This window comes from Molothrus ater, chromosome 16, assembly GCF_012460135.2.
Source record: "Molothrus ater isolate BHLD 08-10-18 breed brown headed cowbird chromosome 16, BPBGC_Mater_1.1, whole genome shotgun sequence".
In the NCBI taxonomy this organism is placed as follows: Eukaryota; Metazoa; Chordata; class Aves; order Passeriformes; family Icteridae; genus Molothrus; species Molothrus ater.
The window spans coordinates 13,547,066-13,569,257 of record NC_050493.2 but is presented as its reverse complement, the minus strand read 5'-3'; the positions used below and the strand labels follow the sequence as shown (position 1 = coordinate 13,569,257).

General features: G+C 49.6%; 1 protein-coding gene across 2 annotated transcripts in view; it reads left to right on the top strand.

The window, feature by feature from the left end:
- Positions 1–21,788, top strand: part of NPRL3 (NPR3 like, GATOR1 complex subunit) — a 43,401-nt gene extending 21,613 nt beyond the window's left edge. For both annotated transcript variants that reach the window (XM_036392256.2, XM_036392255.1), the window contains exons 7-13: positions 1,099–1,236; positions 2,711–2,867; positions 5,226–5,332; positions 6,493–6,622; positions 14,450–14,639; positions 15,770–15,962; positions 21,116–21,788. In XM_036392256.2, coding sequence (XP_036248149.1) covers positions 1,099–1,236; positions 2,711–2,867; positions 5,226–5,332; positions 6,493–6,622; positions 14,450–14,639; positions 15,770–15,962; positions 21,116–21,281 — 1,081 coding nt within the window. In that variant the 3' untranslated portion in view covers positions 21,282–21,788. The remainder of the gene's footprint in view (positions 1–1,098; positions 1,237–2,710; positions 2,868–5,225; positions 5,333–6,492; positions 6,623–14,449; positions 14,640–15,769; positions 15,963–21,115) is intronic.
- Positions 21,789–22,192: the final 404 nt, after the last annotated feature.

The window sequence follows — 22,192 nt, the reverse complement described above, 5'->3', positions numbered from 1 at the left end:
GTTTTCAGAGTGCAAACTTTGAAATTTGATTTTAAGCCAAAAAGTGTTCTTTGGGAAGAAAGTTTGAAATTGAAGGGCATTGACAAGTTCAGTTCTCAGGTGTAGAGCTTGAGATAGATAAGTTATGTGTTCCTAACTCATGACAAGCTGTGGTGGGCCTTGCTGCTTCCTCCCAGCACAGCTGTTCCCAGGCCAGCATCCCCTGCCTGTGGAATGGGAATATTGTGAGGGTTTGCAGGGTGGTGCTGCCTTAACTTCTTATGGTACATTCCCCATTTTGAGTAAATATAGTTCCCTCCTGAGGTGGATTCCACCTCTTGTCTAGACTGGCAGACTTCTGTAAAAGCACCTGAATGATGATCCTGGCTCTAATCTCCAGCTTTTCTGTTTGTTTGTTTGTTTGTTTGTTTGTTAAGTAAAAGAGGCTTACTGTTGCTTTCAGCCAAGTGCCAGGGTCTGACTTTATTGTCTTTATTATTCCTGGGACATCCATTGCTTCCACTCCAGTCCTGTTGGCTGGAGTCAGCTGAAGGGCTTAGCTTAGTCCCTGTGGTTTCCTCGAGTGAAGAAACCATGTAACAGGCACGTTTGTGATTTCATGTCACAAGCAGGGACAGGTTAGTAAGGAAACAAACAACCTAAGCAGAACACAAGGAGGCTGTTATTGTGGAAATGTGCTGCTTGGAACAGCCCTTGCCCAGTACAGACATCCTCTTTTCTTTTTGCTTGGAGGGGAAGATGGAAATTGGAGATGAAAACTGTGCCCAGTTCATCTTTGCAGCTTTGGCCTAGAGAATTTTCCTTTGCCTTGCAGTAGATCTTGAATAAACTACTTTAACTTGAGACACTGCTGCAATGTTAAGGGCAGAGGGAGCAGAAGGTCAGTGGTGAAGTCTCTCAAATCTCCCTCAAATGCTGTAGGGGATGGTGCTCTGTATGTGCAGCTGTCAGCTGGTCCTCAGCCAGCCTGGGCACAGACAGAGTGCATTCAGTCTTTTCCTGTCCTGATCTGATTTCTGTGCAGGGGTGACCCTGACCACAGTTTTCATTTGTGATTGAGGGTAAATGCTGTATGGATTGATTGCCTTCCTGTTTTAGTCTCTGCACAACAGGGGTGGTTCGTTTACACATCAACAACTGGCTGGAAGTGAGTTTCTGCCTTCCTCACAAAATCCACTATGTTGCCACCAACTTCATACCCCCAGAAGCAATTGAGAGAAGTCTGAAATCCATCAGGTAAGAGCAAGCTCTGCCCCTCAGAGTGTGGCCAGTCCTTGCTCCTGTTCCAAGGGTGGTGCTGCAGATGTCTGAGGTGGCTCAGGCAGGGGGATGGTGTGACTGGGCTGTGGAGGAGGGGGGCCTGGGCTCAGACAGGGCTCCCAGAATCACACAGAATCACACAGAATCACACAATCACACAATCACAGAATCACAGAATGATGAGGTTGGCAGAGACCTCTAAGATCCTCGAGTCCAACCTGTGCCCCAACACCTCAACCAGACTGTAGCACCAAGTGCCATGTCCAGGCTTTTTTTAAACACACCCAGAGATGGTGATTCTACCACCTCCCTGGGAAGGGCATTCCAGTACTTTATTATTCTTTTGGTGAAAAATTTCTTCCTAATATCCAACCTGTCCCTTCCCTGCTGTAGCTTGAGGCTGTGCCCTCTGGTTCTGTCAGTGCTGCCCGGTGGGAGAGACCAACCCCACCTGTCCTCAGCCTCCCTTCAGGAATTGTAGAGAGCAATAGGGTCACCCCTGAGCCTCCTCTTCTCCAGGCTAAACAGCCCCAGCTCCTTCAAGGGTTCCTCACAGGGTTTGTGTTCCCAGCCCCTCTCCAGCCTCGCTGCCCCCTCTGGATGTGCTCAGTGTCCCAAGGTCCTTCCCAAGCTGAGGGCCCAGAGCTGGGCACAGCTCTCAGGGTGTGCCCTCAGCAGTGCTGAGCACAGGGGCAGAATGAGCTCCCTGCTCCTGCTGGCCTCACCATTCCTGACCCAGGCCAGGAGCCATTGGCCTTCTTGGCCCCCAGGGCACTCTGCAGGCTCATGTCCTGCTGCTGTCAACCAGCACCTCCAGGTCCTTTCTGCCTGAGCACTGTCCAGCCACCCTGTCCCCAGGTTGTCCCTGGAGCTGCTGCTGTGGCTCTGTGGGGCTGCTGGATTCATGGTGGTTGGAAGCCACAGCCTTGGTGTTCTCTTTAGGTGGTTGTAGTGAGGGGATGCTGCAAAAGTGGCCTGCACTGTTTGCAGCCAGGAATTGTGTGTTCATTTTAATCTGTTGGCCCAGAAGTAATTCTGCTTTTGGAGGAAAGAGAGTCCAGGTCCTGTGACACCTTATTTCCTGTGTTTGCTTACCTGCAAAAGTAATTAACTTCTGCTTTCTTCCTTTCTTCTACTCCATTCTGTATTTCAGTATTGCAGATGAGCAGTTTTCAGACTTGTTCTCAATTGTGTGCCAATGCAGTGCAGTCTTTTTTCCTTTGTCACTGGGGTATCCAGTTACCATATAACCCTCTGTCTCCTTTTCACAGGGAGCCTCTTATGCTGTAACATAAAAATAAGCTGATTTTGAACCCAGTTAGAGCAAAAGGATGATATTAGAAATTCTTTTTTTACCATTACATTGACCCCAGGTATCATGGTGTAGAAATAACAAAGCCTTCAGGAAAAGCTGCAGTTTACTGTGCAAATGTATTCTATTTTTCTGCAGGCCTTACCATGCCTTATTACTTTTAAATGATGAGAAGTCATTGCTTAATGAGCTCCCGTTGGACTGCTCTCCTGCCCTGGTGAGAGTAATTAAAACTACCTCTGCTGTGAAGAATTTGCAGCAACTGGCTCAAGATGCTGACTTGGCATTGCTGCAGGTATGGGGAGCTGTCAGCAGCTGCTGAGAGCTTTTTAAATCACGAGGTGTTTTCTCCTGCGTGCCCCTGGGCTTGTGTGGGGCTGGAGCATGGCAGCTCCTGGTGTGAGCAGAGAGCAGGGAGAAGGTACCAGCCCTGGAGCCTGGGGAGAGGCTGGAGAAACAAAGGGCAGGGGTGCAGGGACAGTGCTGGGCAGCCCTGCAGCCACATCCTGTCTCAGATGGGAGTCCCCATCCTGGGGGTCTCCAGTCCCCATCCCAGGGCTCTCTGGTCCCCATCCCCAGGTATCTCTGGTCCCCATTCCCAGGGCTCTCTGGTCCCCATTCCAGGGCTCTCTGGTCCCCATTCCCAAGGGTCTCTGGTCCCCATTCCAGGTGTCTCTGGTCCCCATTCCCAGGGCTCTCTGGTCCCCATTCCAGGTGTCTCTGGTCCCCATCCCCAGGTGTCTCTGGTCCCCATTCCCAAGGGTCTCTGGTCCCCATTCCAGGTGTCTCTGGTCCCCATCCCCAGGTGTCTCTAGTCCCCATTCCCAGGGCTCTCTGGTCCCCATCCCCAGGTGTCTCTGGTCCCCATCCCCAGGTGTCTCTGGTCCCCATTCCCAAGGGTCTCTGGTCCCCATTCCAGGTGTCTCTGGTCCCCATCCCCAGGTGTCTCTGGTCCCCATCCCAGGGCTCTCTGGTCCCCATCCCCAGGTGTCTCTGGTCCCCATCCCCAGGTGTCTCTGGTCCCCATCCTGGGGCTCTCTAGTCCCCATCCCAGGGGTGTCTGGTCCCCATCCCAGGGCTCTCTGGTCCTCACCACTGCTCAGGACAAGTTCATTAAAACAGGCTGATGAAAAACTTCTCTTCAAATTGTGAGCACCTCATTGTGAGGGCTGCCTCCCACAGCCTCTCTGGTCCAGCACCTGACCAGCATCACAGTGAAACCTTTCCCCTTATCTAAGGGGAATTTCCCATTCTTCTCCTTATGTGTGTTGCCTCAGGACCTGTCCCTGTGTCCCTCTGAGGGCAGTGGCTCTGTCTGCTCTGTGTCTCCTGTTTGGTAGTTAAAACCAGAGCAGGTTGTACTCCTGACTGACACCACAGTGGCCTCTCTTGGTCCTGTTCAGTGATGTCTACATGCAAATGAAGCACCCAAAATGCAGGTGCAGGTTTACAGCTACTGTGGCCAAATACCCCTGGAGCTGCCAAGATCTTTTCTACCAAAGACTTGTGAATGCCTGTACAAACCTTCCCAACCATTTCCCTTAGTCCATTAGTGCACAGACTTGGCAGTCATGGGAAGAAGATTTATTTTAGGCTTGGGCACAGATTTTGAGCCAGTCTCCCCAAGCCAGCAGCTCTTTCCAAATGCCCTTCCAGTAGTGACAGCCAGCTCTCAAATCTGAATTGCTGAAGGTGATGTGATGAGCCCTTGGAAAGGGAAGTTTGTGCCAGTGGAGGGATGAGACTCTGGCTCTCTCATGAGTTGTGAGGCCACTGAGAGACCCCTGTGGATGACTGTGATCATTTGGGATGATTACATGAGATGATCCCAGTGAGGGAAGGGCTGCTCCAGGCTCCTAAGGGTCGATCCAGACCCAGGGACACAACCTGTGCTCTGTGTGACAGGGGAAACACAGCTCATCATCACATGTTCTCCTGGTCACAGGGCAGGGCCTTCTCCTGTTCCAAGGGAAAGGTCCTGCTTTGTAATAAAACTCCAGGTCTGCCTGCAGTGCTCTGTGGTGTTACTTGGCTATGGGATGAACTCTGGAAATTCCCTACTGCTTCTGTAGTTTTGTTCTCCACAAAAAAGCACAGTTAAATGCATCTAATGATACAGGCTGGATTTTATGTCTTGTAGACACTATTTATGTGGCTTTTCCAGAGCCATTAGCAACCACTGACTTGTTTAACACATTAAAATACTTTATGTAGCTCATTACTGAAATACCTCTGTGCAGTAAAAAGGCAGTGGTGGTTTCCTTTATGTTTCTGTCATAGTAGGAGCTGATTCTTTTGTTTTATTTTTCATGTATAACAATGCATTTTGTGCATAAAGAGAAATAGTTTTTGGGGGCATGAAAATAAACTTAACTTGTATTGATACAGTTTGGAGGAATTCCTTTGAGGCAGGAAATACTAAGTTGCTTAGAAATGTGAAGTGAATCTCTGGAAATTCATAACCTTGTCAAATGCTTTTTGATCTGCCACATGTTATAGTAAACCATGAATTTATTCTGAAGGCTGGGTGAAAGGATGGAACGTTTTTCTTTCATTTCAACTCAAATGAGACTTTTTTTGTTGTATGCAACACTTGCTGAGAGTTTGTATATTGATTTTGCTCCCCTAATTTTTCCCTGTTTTGTCCATACAGGTTTTCCAGCTTGCAGCACATCTTGTTTACTGGGGCAAAGCAATTATTATTTATCCTCTTTGTGAAAACAATGTCTACATGCTTTCTCCAAATGCCAGTGTCTGCCTGTAAGTAGAAGGAAAATGTGTTGGTGGCAGCACAGGGCTGAGGAGTGCAGATGCACTTTCCTTCCCTGACTGATACAGAGTGGGATCTTTCTTCATGAATTGGTTGAGACTGTGCAACACAAACCATTACATGAGCCTGGACTTGCACAGCCAGTGTGGGCAGGGAGGAGCAGCAGAGCAGATCAATATTCCTCTGTGGTGCTGGAAGCAATATTTACCCTGTGGAGCTGCTGTCAGTATTTTTAGTAGTTCTGCTCACTGAATGTCCAATATGGGAACACTTACAAACCAAAATACTTTATGATTAAGTTAAAGGAGTGGTTTATAGAGCTCTCTGACATGAATCAAAAGTAGCAAAAGTTGCCATTGTGTTGTTTCACATGTTGCCATTCCATGCTGTGTGCCTTGTCACAGACAGAAGGCACCATGGCCATTTGGAGAGAGGCAGAGCCACTGCAAGGAAGATGTGGAGGCAGGGGTGGGTATTTTTGCTCTGCTGAAGATTGGCAACCCTTCCCCTGTTGGATTTTGAGATGCTTTTAGACTCTGTGTTGGAACTCAGTTATAGGAAAATAGTTTTAAATCAAAACTTTGGTGATGGAAGTATAAAAATAGGGCTGGAAAGGACCTTGAGGTCATTCAGCAACAACTGTGCCTGTGTCAAATATGGCAGTGCTGTTCCTGAAGACCTTTGGAGATGGAAATGCTAAGACAGACAGCTTTCCTGGTATTTAACTTGTCTATCCTTCACTTCAGTCATATTTCTTGACCTGTCAGCACAGGGAGGGGGCACAGCCACATCTGCACCTGCAGTTGGCACATTCAGGGGTCGAGTGTGTATCCTGCCCAGCCCTGCCCAAGCTCTGTCCCTTTCACCAGAGGTTGCACAGGTCTGGAATTTTATCCCTTTCATTTTTCTCCTCTGGATTCCCTTCGTGCCTTGAATGAAAGGCTGGAACTGAATGTAAGGCTGAGGTGAAAGTGCATGAGCTCCTGGCTGCCTTCTGCAGGACACAACATGCCATCAACTATGCTTGGGGTTTTCTGGATCACAGGCAATATTACACTGGGGAATTGGCACTTCTGCAGTGCTCAGTGGGATCCCAGTTACCCTGAGCAGCACTGCAGAGCTGATCTGTGCCTTTGCCTCTCTGCTGCAGGTACTCTCCCCTGGCAGATGCCTTCTCCTGTCAGTTCCGGGGTCACAACCTGCCCTCCATGCTGGCCAAGTTCTCCCTCCCGGTGTCCCTGGCCGAGTTCAAGAACCCGCTGGCACCACCCATGCAAGAGGTGAGCTGGGCACTGCCCTGGGCTCCTTGGGCACTGCTGGGCACTGCTGGGCACTGCCCTGGGCTCCTTGGGCACTGCTGGGCACTGCCCTGGGCTCCTTGGGCACTGCTGGGCACTGCTGGGCACTGCTGGGCACTGCCCTGGGCTCCTTGGGCACTGCTGGGCACTGCTGGGCACTGCTGGGCACTGCCCTGGGCTCCTTGGGCACTGCTGGGCACTGCTGGGCACTGCTGGGCACTGCCCTGGGCTCCTTGGGCACTGCTGGGCACTGTCCTGGGCTCCTTGGGCACTGATGGGCACTGCCCTGGGCTCCTTGGGCACTACTGGGCACTGCCCTGGGCTCCTTGGGCACTGCTGGGCACTGCCCAGGGCTCCTTGTTCTGCTGCCCACCGGGATGGTGTTGCTCCTGGAGCACAGGCTCAGGAACCTGCTGTTGCACATTTACAAGTTCCCAGTTATTGTGTTTCCAGCTTTATGATTTGTTGTTTCATGTCCTGGTGCCAAAAAGCTGTGGGGATGTTCAAGGTGAGAGGATGCTCTGTGCTGGAAAAGTACAGTCCTAAAAGAAGTATTAGAATGCTTCTTTTCATGGTGTGATTAGTAGGGAAAACTGAAACCCCATTTGGTCTGTCCCAAGCTGTTACCAGTTGGTAGGGCTGAATCAAGTTTGTGGATTCCTCACAATCACATTTAATTTCATTCTATTCCATCTGCTCCAAGCTCACAATCTGTTTTTAAAAGCAATCTGTCTGTTCACTTGGTTTTGCTGGAAAAGTGGAATTGTTAAAAGGCTTTTGGAGGAAGTATGCTCAGCATGGGGTCAGCAGAAGTCCATGTGTCACTGCATTAGCTTCTGAGAGTAGAGAACTGTGTTAATAAAATATGGATTTGGGATTTGTGAGCTGTTTTGCTTGTGCATCGATCATGGCTTGTGGCGTTTCTGGGAACTGGTGGAACACAGGAAGGAGCTCAATAATGTGAGGTCTCCTGGCTGACTCTGCTCTGTTCCCAGATGGAGGAGCCTGGACTGAGTGTGGCAAAGGAAGCACAGGCAGAGTTCTTTGGCTGCCTTCTCCTGGTGTTTGTTGCTGGCCTTCAGACTTGGGTGCCCTGGTGGCTCCATGGCTTTAGCCCCTGCTCAGATATAGAGATTATCATCACCTGTGCACTCCAGCACAGCTGGGAGGGAAGAATTGGCTGTAATTACAGGTTCACAGAGATGATGTAAGTCTAATTCCAGTAGCATGTACTGGTCAGCTGCAACCTTGGGAGGCAGGGGAAGAGCAGGACTCCACTCTAGTTACAGACAAATAAGTATCCTGAAAATTGAAGCTGAAGTCATAGCATTAATTTTATTATAGCTGCAGTAGCTTCAGGAGACATTCTCAGTAATCCTTTTAAAATTAATTACTTGCCTTAATACTTCTCCTTCAATAGTTCTGGTTGTTCTCAGACGCCCTACTTTTGTTTAAAATACATAAATAAGTGTCTGTCAGTTACTGCTGCAGTTATGCCTTGAAACAAGGGTGCAGTAAATGCTTACCAGAGCTGATGGAGTGCTCAAGTGTTTTTTAGAGTGTGTACCTTCCCCCTGCTGCTCACCTGTGTGTGGTGGGGTCCTAAGGATCACCAGCACAGCTTGCTTTCATCCTCCTTTCAGCCTTATTGGAAGGGTGGAGGATGATGCTGGGAAAAGTTGTGGCTTTTTGATAAAGCAAAGTGTGGCAGTTCTTAGGGGAGTTTAGATTAGAGCGAGTTTTTATGTATTTTTGTATCAGTACATTTTCTTCTACTCTGATTTACCTATGTAGGACTTCTTGTGTTATTTTTTCATTTTTCAGTCTTTTAAGAGATGTGACTCCAATCCTTGCCCTGAAGTGCTCAGGCTCCAGTTGTAATTACAAAAGATCTAATCAATACAGCAATTAATCTAATGAAATGTGGGTGGGTTTTTGTTCCACTGTGCTGTGATAAAAGATGTTGTACTCTGAACTGTAAATATTGTCAAAATGTATTCGCTTTGCCTTTGAAAAAAAATAGCAAAGGTGGGACTTCCCTCTGTAGTTTTGTTCTTTGTGTGCACAGGAGGGGATGTGAGGTTTTTTAGCTTTAAAGATTTCCAGTGGTTTTCTGTTATCTCATGCTTTTCATCAGGCTGAGGGCACTGTTTGTGCTCCTGAAGGTCACTGTGCTGAGGGGCAGTGCTGTGGCAGGGGGTGAACCTCAGAAACTGCTGTGGCCTCGTGGCATCCATGGCATCCATCCCATTTGATTCTTCTCTTAAGCATGGGATTGGCTCCCTGCTTTTGGCATGTGCTTCTGGATGGGTAAAGAATACAGAAGGCATTAATAAAGCCCTCCATAGGAAATAGGAGAGCTCTCAGAGCCCTTCCTGTTTTTATACAAAAATATTGCTTGATTTGAAAGGGGACAAAGTTATTTTTGTTCAATTGCCATTACATGAGTGGAATTCCTCTCTTCCTTTGGGTAGATGAAAAAAAGTGACACTCATTTTTCTACTTGGTGTGCTGTGGTATTTTTGGGCTGGTAGGAGATGTGAACAACCTGATCAAGGACAGGGCTGGCTTGGGAGTGCATGGCTGTGTGCTGCTGTTGCTGTCTGCCTGTCAGGTAGGTGGGAGGTGTCAGGTGAGAGGTGTGTGCCAGGCCTGCCAGTGCTCTCAGTGTGCCCTGTGCCACAGACTGAAAGTCTTGGTTGTGTCATTCTGATCTCTTTTCTTGCCTGAGGTGAGGAGCAGTTATTGCAGTGGAACCCAGGTCAGTGTGCACCTGTTAGTTGAGGTTTTGGTATCCTTGCAGTGCTCCCTGCTGCTTCCCTTCTCTGTGTTTCCCTTGGATTCCCTGGGACAGCAGCAGGGTGAGGATGAGCCCATGCCCCCAGCTCAGCTGACCTCAAGAGATCTCGGTGCTGTTGAGCTGAGGCCCTGCTTTTCCTTCCCCCTCCCAGGTGTGTGCACATGTGAGCCTTCCTCCCTTCCCTCTTCCCTTTCCTAGAGCTCTGGCCTCTGTTCATTTAACCTGTTCCAGCTGCAGAAGGCTTCTGCCAGGTGAGCAGGTGGAATTCACCTGGGGACATCCAGTGAGCTGCAGGGCTGGCACAGAGTGAGGGAGGTGATTTCTGCAGAGCTTGTGCAGCTGGGGGGTGAGGGAAGCAGAAGCTGTTCTCCTCATTTCACAGGGAGTTGTCCCTTAGCTCCATTGTGACTTTGTCACCAGGCCTTGCTGCAGTGCCTGGGTTTGTCCTGGATCTCACCAGGGTGCAGCCACAGGGTGGGGAGATGTGTGAGCTCACACCAAAGGGAACTCACCTTGCCTTGTGGTGTTTTTGCTGGAAGAGGAGCACTTTGCATCTCCCCTGCCCTGAGCCCATAGAAGCTGTCCTTGTTCTGCTGCCTGTGGCTGTGGGCTCGTGCCCCTGTGCTCTCCTCCTCCTGTGAGTGTCACAGCCTTGCTGTGAGTGCAGGGCACGCTGGGCTGCAGCTCTGGGGCTGCTCACTGGGCTCTGCACCCCTTCCAAACCTCCTGGGAAAGCACAGGAGCACCTGGTGACTCAAAGCCTTCAGGTCAGCACTGTTGACTGGCAGGATCTGTCCCAGGCACTGCTGCTGGTGCAGGGGGAGGCTTTGACCTGCTGTTCAGGATAAGGATTTCTTGATCCAGCATCAAATTTCTTTACCCAGCTACTGTGCACAAGGTGCTTTGCAAACCAAGAGTTAGGGATGATGATTGTGGCTTCCCCTCCTCTGCACTGTAACCTCAGCCAATTTATCTGCTTCAGAAGCTGTAACACCTCTGTGCCCTGCCTTGAACAAACATGGACTAGAAGGAGGGATCTTCTCACCTGTAAGGAGTGTTCCCAGGTGAATTAGGCATCCCATTTCCTTCCTGCATCTCCTTTATCATAATGCACATTGTCATTATTGTTGTGGTTCTTTAATTCTTCCTTGATGGGATGTCGATAACTGCAGGAAAAAAAAACCCCAACAGATGGGAAAGCAAAGACAGCTGCTGCTGAGCAAAATCTGTTTAACTTTTCACTTTTGTTTCAGTCAGTCTGGGAGTCAGGCACAGGGAGATGAGGCCTCTGCCTTGTGCTTGCTGAAAACATGTCAAGCTTTGTGCAGGGCTGATGGAAAATGAGGCAGGAAAATGTGTCAGGGGATGGAGTGGGAGGGGAGCTGAGTTGCCTGCACACCCTGAATGGGCAGCTGTGTCTTCAGGGAGCCATGCTGCTCGTGGGGCTGCTGTGCTGCAAGACATCAGGGAGCTTTTGTTGGCAGAAGTAGGGAAGTGGGATTAAGATGCATTTATATTCAGTTGGACTGGGTATAAAAGCAGGGGTTTAGCACAGTAAGTTAAAAGAATATGTCATGCTAGGCCTGAATGGAGGGAATGGTTAAGCTGTTAACTAATGATTAAAATGGCAATATTAGACAGTAAATGTTTCATCCTGCATCAGGAGGAGTTTGCAGAGTCTGTTTCCTTTAAAACAGGGAGTTTTCATAGCTTATGTGTTTTCCATGAAACAGCATGGTTTGAATGCTAAAGGAAGGTAATACATTTCAGCAAACATCCCTGCACCCCAGTGGCTTTGAAGGTGTCAACATCCTGAGCCAAGGCAGCCCTCAGTTCTCCAGTCAGACCTTGAAGAGGATTTGTATCAAATAACTGGATAATCCAGGCTGGAGGAAAGGGGCTTGTGAGCTTCAGTAGGCAAAACAAGCTGTATTTTCACTGTCTCCTCACATGGTGAGAAACAAACTGGGATTTAGTGCTTCTAGGCTGCTGTTTTCCCTTCCCTTTCCTGAACCTATTGCTGCTCCCAGTTATCCTTAATTTTTTAGGCCTGGGAAAGAAAACAGCCTTAAAAAATCCTTGCAGGAAATGTAACACATTTCTCAAGAGTTTTACAAATGGCCCTAGAGAATAAGGAATGCTGGATCTTGTTCCTCCAAGACTTGGGGCTGAGCTTTCCTCTGGCCATCCTGAAGTGCCCAGCTGGGCTGATGTGCAGTGCTGTGTTTTTGGAAGCCAGTGAGCACAGAGCAGGGCATTGTACCAGAGCCTTGCATGACAACACCCTGGCACTGCTCTGGGAATGGCCTGGGCTGCTCTGTGCCAGCAGGAACAAGCCAGATGTGGCTGCTGCAGCAGACAGGACCCCCTCTGAGCAGGCTGGAGAGAGGCAGCACGGGCAGACAGGAAGCATGAAAGGAACATGGATAAAATTTAGATTGAATTGGTAGTTAAATTAAGCAACAGAAAATGTTTCACTTTATATTTCCATCACAGTCCTGGTGTTTCAGCCAAAAAAGGCTGGCTCTGGATTCCTGCTGTGCCAGAGCATGACTGAGGCAAGCAGTCCTGGGATGAAGTACAGCCCTGCCTGGAAAGCTGCTCCCAGCCCACGTGGCTTCAGCAAGGAGCCCAGCTCTAAGGAAGTGCCCTGAGAGCAGGCACAGGGAGAACCCTGGCCCTGTGGGGAGGAGCAGCATTTCAGGCAGCACAGCACACATGGTGCAGAGAAACCTCTGCTCCTGCAGCCCTGGGTGAGCTCCATGGCAGCTTGGGAGCAGCAGATGGACAATGGATGGAAAGGCAGTGCTGGTGTCCAGAAACACAGGCAGCAGAATGTGTGTGCAAAGCCTCTGCTAGAGCTGATCTGGGAAACACCTCTGCCTTTGGTAAGAAATGGGTCTAACCCTGGAGGAAGTGGGAATGGTGTGAGGCACTTGCAGTGGTGGCACAAAGCTCATCACATGGGCAGGGGCCAGTGCACGATGCTGCAGCACTTGGGATTTTTCTAGGACTGGGTTTTCAGAGGTGCCAAATTCCTGCTGAAGTTTGGCTTGTACAGAAAAATGTCAGGGATCATCAGTCTCTGGTCTAGGGATGATTGCTCAAGTTTACCTCAGGATGGAAGAAGAGTTTCCTGTGGTTCTCAGGGTGGCCCCAGATCTCCAGCTCTCCCTCCCAGAGATGGCACAAAGGTGTTTGGCAGGGGCTGTTTGCACAAGGTTGTGGCAGTAAAGCTGTAACACCACTGCTGCCTGGCTTCTTGTTCCACTGGGCCATAGCTGCTGGCTCAGGATGGCTTTCTAGGTATTTCCATGAGGGTGTGGAGGTGATGGTGCACGTGCAGGATGAGAGTCTCCATGCACATGGAGCTGCAACAAAAGAAATTGGCTATTTTTGTAATTCATGGAACCACCAGAGTGCCCAGGGGAGGCTGGTCTGGGTCAGGCCCTACCCACTGCTCTGTAGACAGGTAGAGCCTGTCTTCCTGTCTCCTTGGATTTTTCCAGGGTTGTTTTGTGCTCTGAAACGTGCAGACCTCTTTCATTTGCTAATCAGACGTTGCTGCGTGCCAACAGGTTGGAAACTGAAGTAAAATAAATGAGCCATCTTTCCATCCAGACCTGCATCTGGAAGGAAGGATTTCAGCAACATAATTGCTGGAGTAAACCTCACTCTTCCAGGCTGGCTTCAGATGTTAGCAAAGCATTATGTCTTTGGTGTCTTTTGCCAACCTTCCTCTTCTGTAGATTTTCTGTTAAACATGTAAAATTAATTATGGCTTTTCCAAAAAATAGATGTTTGAAGGCGATCCCAGATGAAAAGTTTTAAGATTAAAATCCACTGAGCCCCAGAAGTGGTAATCTCTGAAAAGACAGGGTGTGGGTCTGTCTGCAAACAGAGAGGTTTCTTTTGTGATTTGATAGCAGAGGAGGAACTGAGAATTACCAGATTTATGGAAAAAGGAAAATTATGTGGGCTGATGAACTTGGGTTTGGGGCTTTTATTGGGATTTGGCGGGGTACCCTGATGATTAATGCAGCAGGGTGAGCTTCCTTCTGAGCCTGAGCTCATGCTGCATGTGTTTGTCTCACCAAAACAGTGCTGGTTGCTATGAAATCCCCAAGCAGCCTTGTCAGGGATTGTGTTCTGAGCCCTTTGCCATGAGAGTTGCCTGCAGTGATATGAAAAGGCTTTTCATGCAGGAATCAGGACACAATGATGCATTTCGAAGGCTCCTCCCAGATTTCTGAAAGCAGACCCTACAAACCCTTGTCCCTCTCTCTGCCCATGGTGCAGGTCTCCAGCAGGTGTTGGGCAATGTTTAATGCATCTCATTGCTTTTGAGTCTCTGCCTGCCTGGAAACCCAGGTGCCTTTATTAGCTTGGCCTGTGTAGCAGAGGGAGCTGAAATGAGGGATGGTGACTCTGCATGGAGAGGGGACTCCTGGCAGCTCAGGCTGCTGTCCCCTGCCAGGGCTTGTGCTGCTGCTGCTCTTTCTGTACTGCCCAGCCCTGTCAGGCTCTGATCTCCAGAGCTCTCCCATGGCTAATCAGCAGTTTCCCACCTGACAGCAAAGGGCTCCTGGCCACATCCCCTGGTTGCTTCAGCTCTGCCCCATCACCCTGCCCTCTCTCTGGCTCTCTAGAGGAGCCTGCACTTCAGTCTGACCATGTGGGATTAACCCTTTGGTGATTTATTTTAGTGGCCCTTGTGCAGAACCAGGTCTGGAGCTGAGGTGGGGGCAGGGCAGGCTCCTTCAGGCTGTGCTGGTCAGTGCTGCATAAAGATGTGGATGGATCATGAAAGGCTCCACTGCAGCCTAAGCACCCACAGAGGCTCTGGGTGTGAGGAAGTTTTGTGTCTGGAAAAGAGATAAAATAAACTCAGCGTGGGGCTAGAAGCATTTTCCACGTGACTCCTTACTCACCGAGTGTACCCTCTGTGTGTTGTTCTCCTCCTGTATCTCATTTCCCAGATGTTTAACCCCTTGTTTGTCCCCCTGCAGACCCAGCTGATCCAGATGGTGATCTGGATGCTGCAGCACCGGCTCCTGATCCAGCTGCACACCTACGTGTGCCTGATGGTGCCCCCGCAGGAGGAGGAGCTCCGAGCCCAGGACGAGGACGTGCCCTTCACTGCCAGGGTTGGGGGACGGAGTTTGAGCACCCCCAATGCTCTCAGCTTTGGCTCCCCAAGTATGAGCACACTTTGCTCTGCTCTTCAGACTCCACCTCACTCCTAGAGCTTCCCTTAGTGCTGCTGAGGCCATGAAGCCTTGGTAGTGAGAATCTCCTCTTGCTGCAGTACTTGCTAATTAGGTCCAGCCTTTCCTAAATTTAGAGCTGGGCACTGGTGAAAGTCCTAGGGGCTATTTGGCTTCTTTTTAGAAAGAAGTAATGCTTTGTAATTTGCCAAATTCTCATCTAATGTAAAAGATTTTTATGAGATGTACTTCTTTGTTTTTAAAAGTAACTTTGTCCTCCCTTGCTGCACTCAGAATTATCCCCTGTGTTCCTCTGGCAGATTTTGGTTTTCAGGCCAGAAAGAAAATGAGAGAATTTGTTCAAGCAGCATTGGTTTCTGTGGGCTGTAGAGCCATTAGAGCCACCTGAGGAGACACAGAGCTGGCTTTGTTCTCACACATGATTGATTTCTGTTTGTATCCCCTCATTTCTTTAATCTCCCCAGTGCCAGTTTTTCAGGGTGATTCCAGGAAAGCATTCTTTCAAGAGGATGAGTCAGATTTAATGCTGAAATCACCAAACTTTCCTGCTTGGGCTGTTCTGAGCAGCCTTCTCAGAACACCACTGGGCTTGGATATGGGGAGAGATGCTCTGTACAACTTTGAGCTTTACAGGAGTCATGAATTAGGGCAGAAATCTTGGAAAGTGAGTCAGATGAGTCTGTGATCTGCTTTTTCTGGCTCCCTCACAAGAGGATATTGCTTCTTGGCCTCTCTGCCTGCTCCCACCTTCTGTGCTGTTAGGCTTTTCATGTTACCACTTCATGGTATTCCAGCACAGCTGTCTGGGAATTCTCTTTTCAAATGTTTTTTATGGACTGTTTATGGTCTCCAGAAATACAGTTTTCCACACAAATTGATGACTCTGTTGAAACATTTGAATTTCCCATTGAGAAAATCGCTGTGTTGTCATATGACTAATTGCAGATTCATGGAGCACTTGGAGAGCCACTTTCTCCTGCTCTCCAGAGGGATTAGTTGGAAAGGCTGCACAGAAACAGCCTGAATTGATAAACTTTGCATCCTTATGCTGAGGAATACAAAAATTTCATGTGTATGTGTGTCTCTCTCTTGTCCTGATAGCCAGCAGTGATGACATGACTCTGACAAGCCCTAGCATGGATAACTCCAGTGCTGAGCTGATACCTGGTGGGGACTCACCCCTAAATAAGAGGATGACAGAGAATCTGCTGGCAAGCCTGTTGGAGCACGAGAGGGAAGCCATCCTGAATGTCCCAGCTGCCCAGAATCCAGAGGATCTCCGCATGTTTGCAAGGTGAGCAGGCCAGGATGCAACCATTGTTCCTTATCCTCCTGCTTTATGGAGGGATTGGTGTGGAGTCTGAGCAAATCCTGTTAGCCTGGGCATTTGGAGGAGAAACTCTTTTGGGTTTGCTCCTGTATTTCATCTGTAATACAAACTAATATTGGTGGCACAAGAACACTTGGTAACAAAAGAGTCCTGGGTGTGTGAGGGAGCATCAAGAGTAGGGCTGGACTTCACTGTCCACACATGGCAGGCACAAAACTGCACAGCCTAAAACACCCATCTCAGCAGGCAAGGCAGAGACCCAGGGATGCTGATGCTGCCATTTTGTGTCCATTGGTATTTCCAAGCCAGCTCTCCTTAATTTTATGGTTTGTAAACTCCATGAGACACAGAGCCAGCCTGAATACTTTTCCAGAGTGTCCCAAGGTGTGTTTAGCAGTGATGAGAGCTCACTGCTTAGCTTAGCTTAGCTAAACTAAAGGCATTAGGATGTGTGATCAGTAGCACACATTTTGTTGTTACACATTTGCATTCAACAAAACCAGGCACTGTGTGGTTCTGCACGTGGTAAAAGCAGAATGACTTCCTAAGCAGCCATCTGGGAAGCAGGGAGGGGGGGAAATACTTTTTCTTCTAAAGGATTTCAAAACTCAGTGGCATCACTGGAATGCAACTTCCACTGATTTTCATACTTGTGGGGCGGAAAACCACCTGAGGCAAGGACTGCAGCTGTTCTGTATTTTGGATTCAGTTGGTGATACCCTGAAAACCTGGTTCTTGCCCTAGGATGGATACAGGGAGGTAGTCCAGGGAAATTGTAATAGCAGGAAGATGCTTTCCTGTCTATGGCAGAGTACAGCTGAGGGACTTTGACAGAGCTCTCAAAACTTGTGGGTAGTTACTGCTCTCTGAATTATTTGTCTCCTTCATCTTCTGCAACTCTTCAGAGAATATGCTCTGACTGGGAGGCAACATTGGCCACTTGAGAACTCTGAAGTGTTTTTCTCTTTATTACCAGCAAAGTCATTACAAAACCACTGAGGAAGCAAAGTAAAAACAAAATCATATTTAATATCTTAAGACAGAATTTTTGGGGGACTCCTTGGACCAGTTCAGGGGCGATGCAGATTCTTATGCATGTTATCCTAGTGAGAGGAAAGGATGTGGTGATTGCTCCCCTATCATACCCTCAGCTGGGTAAAAGAGCCATTTGGAAGCTTGGGAATTGCAGATGCAAGAAATGACTGATTTCTTTGTGAAACCAGCTGAGTGTTGTTTGTTGTGCAGTTTGCTGCTGCCCCAGGTTCTTTTGCAAATCCCCAGGCCTTACCAGGTCAGAATTTCCAGTCTACTACAGATTGAATTGACAAGTGCAGAGTGCTCTGAGGCAAGATTGAGGGACAAACAGATTAAACAGTAAATAAACAATAAACAGACAGGTCCTGTGTGCAGATGCTGCAGTGCACATGTAGGAATGTTCATGCCAGACCCTCTTGGTTTTACACACCACAACTTGTAGGTGTATTTTCCTCTGTTTTTGTGTCATAACCATCAGAGATGAGTGAGTAAATCTGTTGCTCTCAATGAAAGAGAAAAAGCCATGGTGAAGCTGCCTGCAGGAGCTGATCTCCCTCATTACCCTCATGCAGGTACTGCTCCAGCCCTGCCAGCAGCTCTGCTCTCACAGCTGCCTCCAGAGCAAAGTGCTGGAAATGCACAGCTGGTGCCCCAAATATCCTGTGGTATTTGCCCTTCCCAGGATGCTGTGTGTGCACACAGAGGGATGGGCTATTTCCAGCACAGCAATAAAGCTCAGCCTGGCACATTTTCCTCTGCTGGTGCCTCTGAGTGCCTGTCCCTTGTTACACAGACAGCCCAGAGTGCTGGTGCCTGGCCAGGGCCCTGCATAGCCCATGTTTGAAGGCAGAAGCCTTAAGGGGAAATAAGGAATTACTAAAGCTTGGCTCCAGCATTGGCTGTATTAACCCTCCTAACATGGAATGGGAATTTAAATCCAAGTTCTTTCCTAAGCTGCAATTACAGGAGGGCTGGCATGTCCATCCAGGAGAAGGAGACAAGTTCTTTTTGAGCTAGATCCTCAGTAATGCACACCAAGCCTTCCTCACTGCACATTAAGCAGTGCTTTTGAAGGCTGGATAAGCTGGAGGCTTCACTCATGGCTTCTCTCCCAAGCCATGGGTGTGGAGCTGCTTTCAGGGTTTATTTGTTTTGCTCTGAGATTGAGGGGTGAGATCCTTCCCTCACTGAGGAATGCTCATGGGCAGCACTGAGCTCTGGACAATTCTGCTCTGGTTTCAAGCAGTGCTGTGGCAGGGACATCTCCTTGGCCAGAAACAAACTAATTCTATTTGAATTGCTAGTCTGAGAGAATTCTTTTCTTTTTAGTGTGTAGGAACACTCCAGTGCTGTTGGAGGGGCAGCTCTTGCAACTTGAGGAGGGGAAAACAATGATGAGCAATGGAAAGCAATAATCTTCCATCAGTGCATCTGGATGTGCACATCTGTCAGCAGACACAGCTGTGCAGCTTCAGAGGGACTCAAACACAGTGCTGGTGCCCCAAGAAGTGCCATCTCATGCTGATTGTGTCCCATAAATGTTCCTTGCCCAAAAAGGTGAGGGCAGTGCCCACCTTCTCTGGAGCTGTGAGCCCCAAGGACAGCCTTGTAGATTCTAGTTGGACTTTTGGGAAAACCTCCTCCCTGGGAGCGTGGTGCAGCCCAGGACAGACTGCCCAAGCATCTGGAGGGATCTCCATCTTGGAAGGGTTTGAAAAAGCTCCACAGCATTAGCAGTACTTCTGCTGGAGCAGGATGCTGGGCTAGACTTTGGGGGTGTCTTCCAGCTGGCATTTTGGTGATATTCTTTAATATCCTCTCTAGCTTTTATTGGAGTGGAAAGTATTTAGTCTTGACCAGTTACAAATCCAGACTCTTTCTGAATATAAGATGGATTTATTTATTGGCAAACTGCTCAGTCTTTGCTGCTGTGGAAAGTCAGGTTGTACCATTTGCATGGGAGAGAGCTGAGGCAGGGTGTGAGCACATGGGCACAAGAGCCTGGCATAGGGAATCCCCAAAATCCCTTTGTGAACTGTGAGATGAGCTGTAAAATACAGATGTTTCTGTTCACACCTGGGGGAACAGTCTGGCTTTGACACACCCAGAACTGACACTGTCCCTGTGAGTGACCACTTCTCAGTGCACACAGGTGCCACTGGCCCAGGGGGTGCCCAGTGAGCCTCGTGTCAGTACCCAGTGGGGGACAGTGCAAAAGGCAGAGGCACAGCCCAGACACAGCAAAGACTGGAGCTTGTGCTGCAGGTACAGAGTGGCAGCAGTGACCTTCTCCACACTGGTGCCAGCTTGAGAGCTGGCAGAGGAACAGCAGGAGGAGCTGGCAGGGAGCTGGGGCTGCCCAGCCCCAGGCTGCCACTGAGGATCCTGCTCTGAGCCCACAGACAGCTGTGGGGGAGAGGAGGGATGTGGCAAGTTGGGAAGCAGAGAAACACATGTGGCACTGGGCTAGAGGTGGAAACTGCAGTGGGACATGTGATGGAGGGACCCTTGTAGCACAGTGCCTCCTTCCCAGTCACCTGTGAGGGTGGTGGGTGACAGGAGTGCCCAGCCTGAGCAGCAGGAGCCAGGCAGCTGTTGGTCCTGCAGGGAAAGCAGGAGCTTTTCTCCATCCTCCAAAACAGGCTGGAGTGCTCCAGTGGGTATTGGGAATATTTTGAGGGCAGTTCCTGCACAGGGGCTGTATGAATCCATTGGAAAACAGATCATGTAATCTCCACTCATTTTACAGTCAGCTGGCATGAAGCTGCAGCTGGGTAATGGAACATGAGCAGAGGCTGCTGGAGCACAGAGTGTGATGTGGAACACACGTGCAGGCACAGCTGGCTGTGGAGCTGGGAAGGGACTCTGGCCTTTGGGCCCTCCCAGAGTGGGGAGTATTTGAGTCACAGCACGGCTGTGACACTTAGGAGGGAGTTGAGACAAGAGGCTGAGCAGTGAACTCAGGCTTCATGTGGGGCTGCCTTGGTGTTATGGCTCAGAGGGAACTCTGGGGAGGGGCCCTCAGCCACTGGGGAGTTCTGCTGTTTGTCATGGACCTACTGTGACTGACTGTGCAGGGCCATGGTTTTCTGATGGCTGTATCAAAGGGGTATCTCTGCTGTCTTTGTTGAAAGAAAACAGGGAATTTAAGAAGCCAGCATGGTTTGAGCTAGGGCTTCAGGGCATTTGTAACTCCCACAGCTTCTCTGTGGTGCCTAGCACCAAAATTTCCATCTCCCTGTTGTGACTGCTCCACCCAACCCAAGCTGCCCAAACCCTGAGTGCAGGACCTGTAGTTACAAAGCCCCTTGGGCTGCTGTGAGGGAAAATAGCTCTTAATTCTAAAAGGCAGTGCAGGTACCTGTTGTTGTTCTAGTATTTCTCTAGAGTCCCATAATGATATTATCAGACTTCTAAAGTCCGTACCTCTCTGGCATATTCTCATGGCTGCAGATCTTCACTGACTCCTTCTTCTGCATGCTGTTCTCTCTCAGGTCAGAGCTCCTCCAAGGCTCTCTCTGACTGGCCAACCCACCCCCTTTTATCCCAGTCATCTTCATTGGTCACAGCTGCAGCCCAATTAAGGACATCACAGCTGCTGCCCATCAAGGGCAACTGGGACCTCTGGGGCAAAGCCTCTATACAGATATTCTAATACATTTCCTCTACTATAGGTACCAAGGCCCCTGATGGAGAGCTGTGACAAAGGGCAGTTATAGGCTTAGCTAAGAGAGCACAGAATAAATCTGCCATGTCCTGACTTCTCAAGGCTCTTTGGCACTTGTGTTTGTTCACTTTCTGGAATTATAACTAAGTCAAAAATTGACAGTCTTGGGAAATGCCCCAGACTGGGAAACCTCTTGATCCAAGGAGGACCTTGGCAAAGCCCCACAGTGGGCAAGTCCCAACCTTTTCCAGGGGATTTCTGTGCTAGGCATGATTTAATTCCCTTTTCATGCAAATGAGGGACATAACCCAAACAACCTTGTGATTTGCATGCCATGGGAGAGGAGACCTTGGGGGTTGCAGTATGAGTTTGAGCTGCTTTTGGCCCACGTGCTGCCTTGCTCTGCTCCCTGCAGGCTGCTGCACTACTTCCGAGGGCGGCACCACTTGGAGGAGATCATGTACAACGAGAACATGCGGCGCTCGCAGCTGCTGATGCTGTTCGACAAGTTCCGCAGCGTGCTGGTGGTCACCAGCCACGAGGACCCCGTCATCTCCGTCTTCCAGTCGCTCCTCAAGTGACTCTGCTGGCACAGAGGAGGCAGCCTGCCATGCTCTCCATGCTGAGAGTCTAAAGGATGCCTAAAAACTGCAGGAGGTGGTTTCAGTTCTGTCCAGCCACGTGACACACAGCAGGTTGTCCCCGTTGGTGCCTGGTTGTGCCAGCTGCTCTCCGAGGCTGCTGCAGGACAGCACGTGCTTGCTCAGCCTGGATCCCTGCCCTGCCACACTCACAGCCTTCCCAGGGATCCTCAGAGTGGGACAGGAGGGTTCTGCTGTGGCACTGCTGGCAGAACTTTGGGGGACGCTGGGAGTGCTTCCTGTGCCCTCCAGCACGGGACACTCGGCCATGAGAGCCTGTCCCCATGGCACAGCATGCATGGCCTTGCTCCAGGGCACAGGGGAGCTGGCCTGGCTCCTAGGGAATGACCCTGGGCACCCAGGAATTCTGTTTGATCTCACAGCAGCAAGGACAGGTGGGAAGGCAAAGTATCACAAGTAAACATGGAATCATGAATGAATGACTCAGTCACTGTGTCACAGCTCATTCTTTCCTTGCCCCAATATCCTTATTGCCAAGTGTCTGTTGGAGCAGGCTCTCACCAAGCAGCCTCTGTGTTCCTGGGTTTCCATGTTTCCCAGTTTGTGCCTGGGGGTGGGAGCTTGCTTGTTGAGCAGGACTGAAAGGTGCTGGCCAAGCTGCAGGTTCAGGGACCTGTTCCACCCAGAGGCTGGTGCTGAGGGCACTCAGGCTTGTCCCCCAGGGCTTGTTTTGTCCCTCCAGTCCCTCTCCCACAAGCATGGCTGTGGCTGCACGCAGGGATCCTGGCCTGGCTTAAAGCTACCCAGCAGGAAAGTGAGATACAGGGCTGTGTTTCCTGCTCTGGTTTGGAACTGCTCCTCCAGCCGTGCCAGGGCCAGAACAAGAGGCA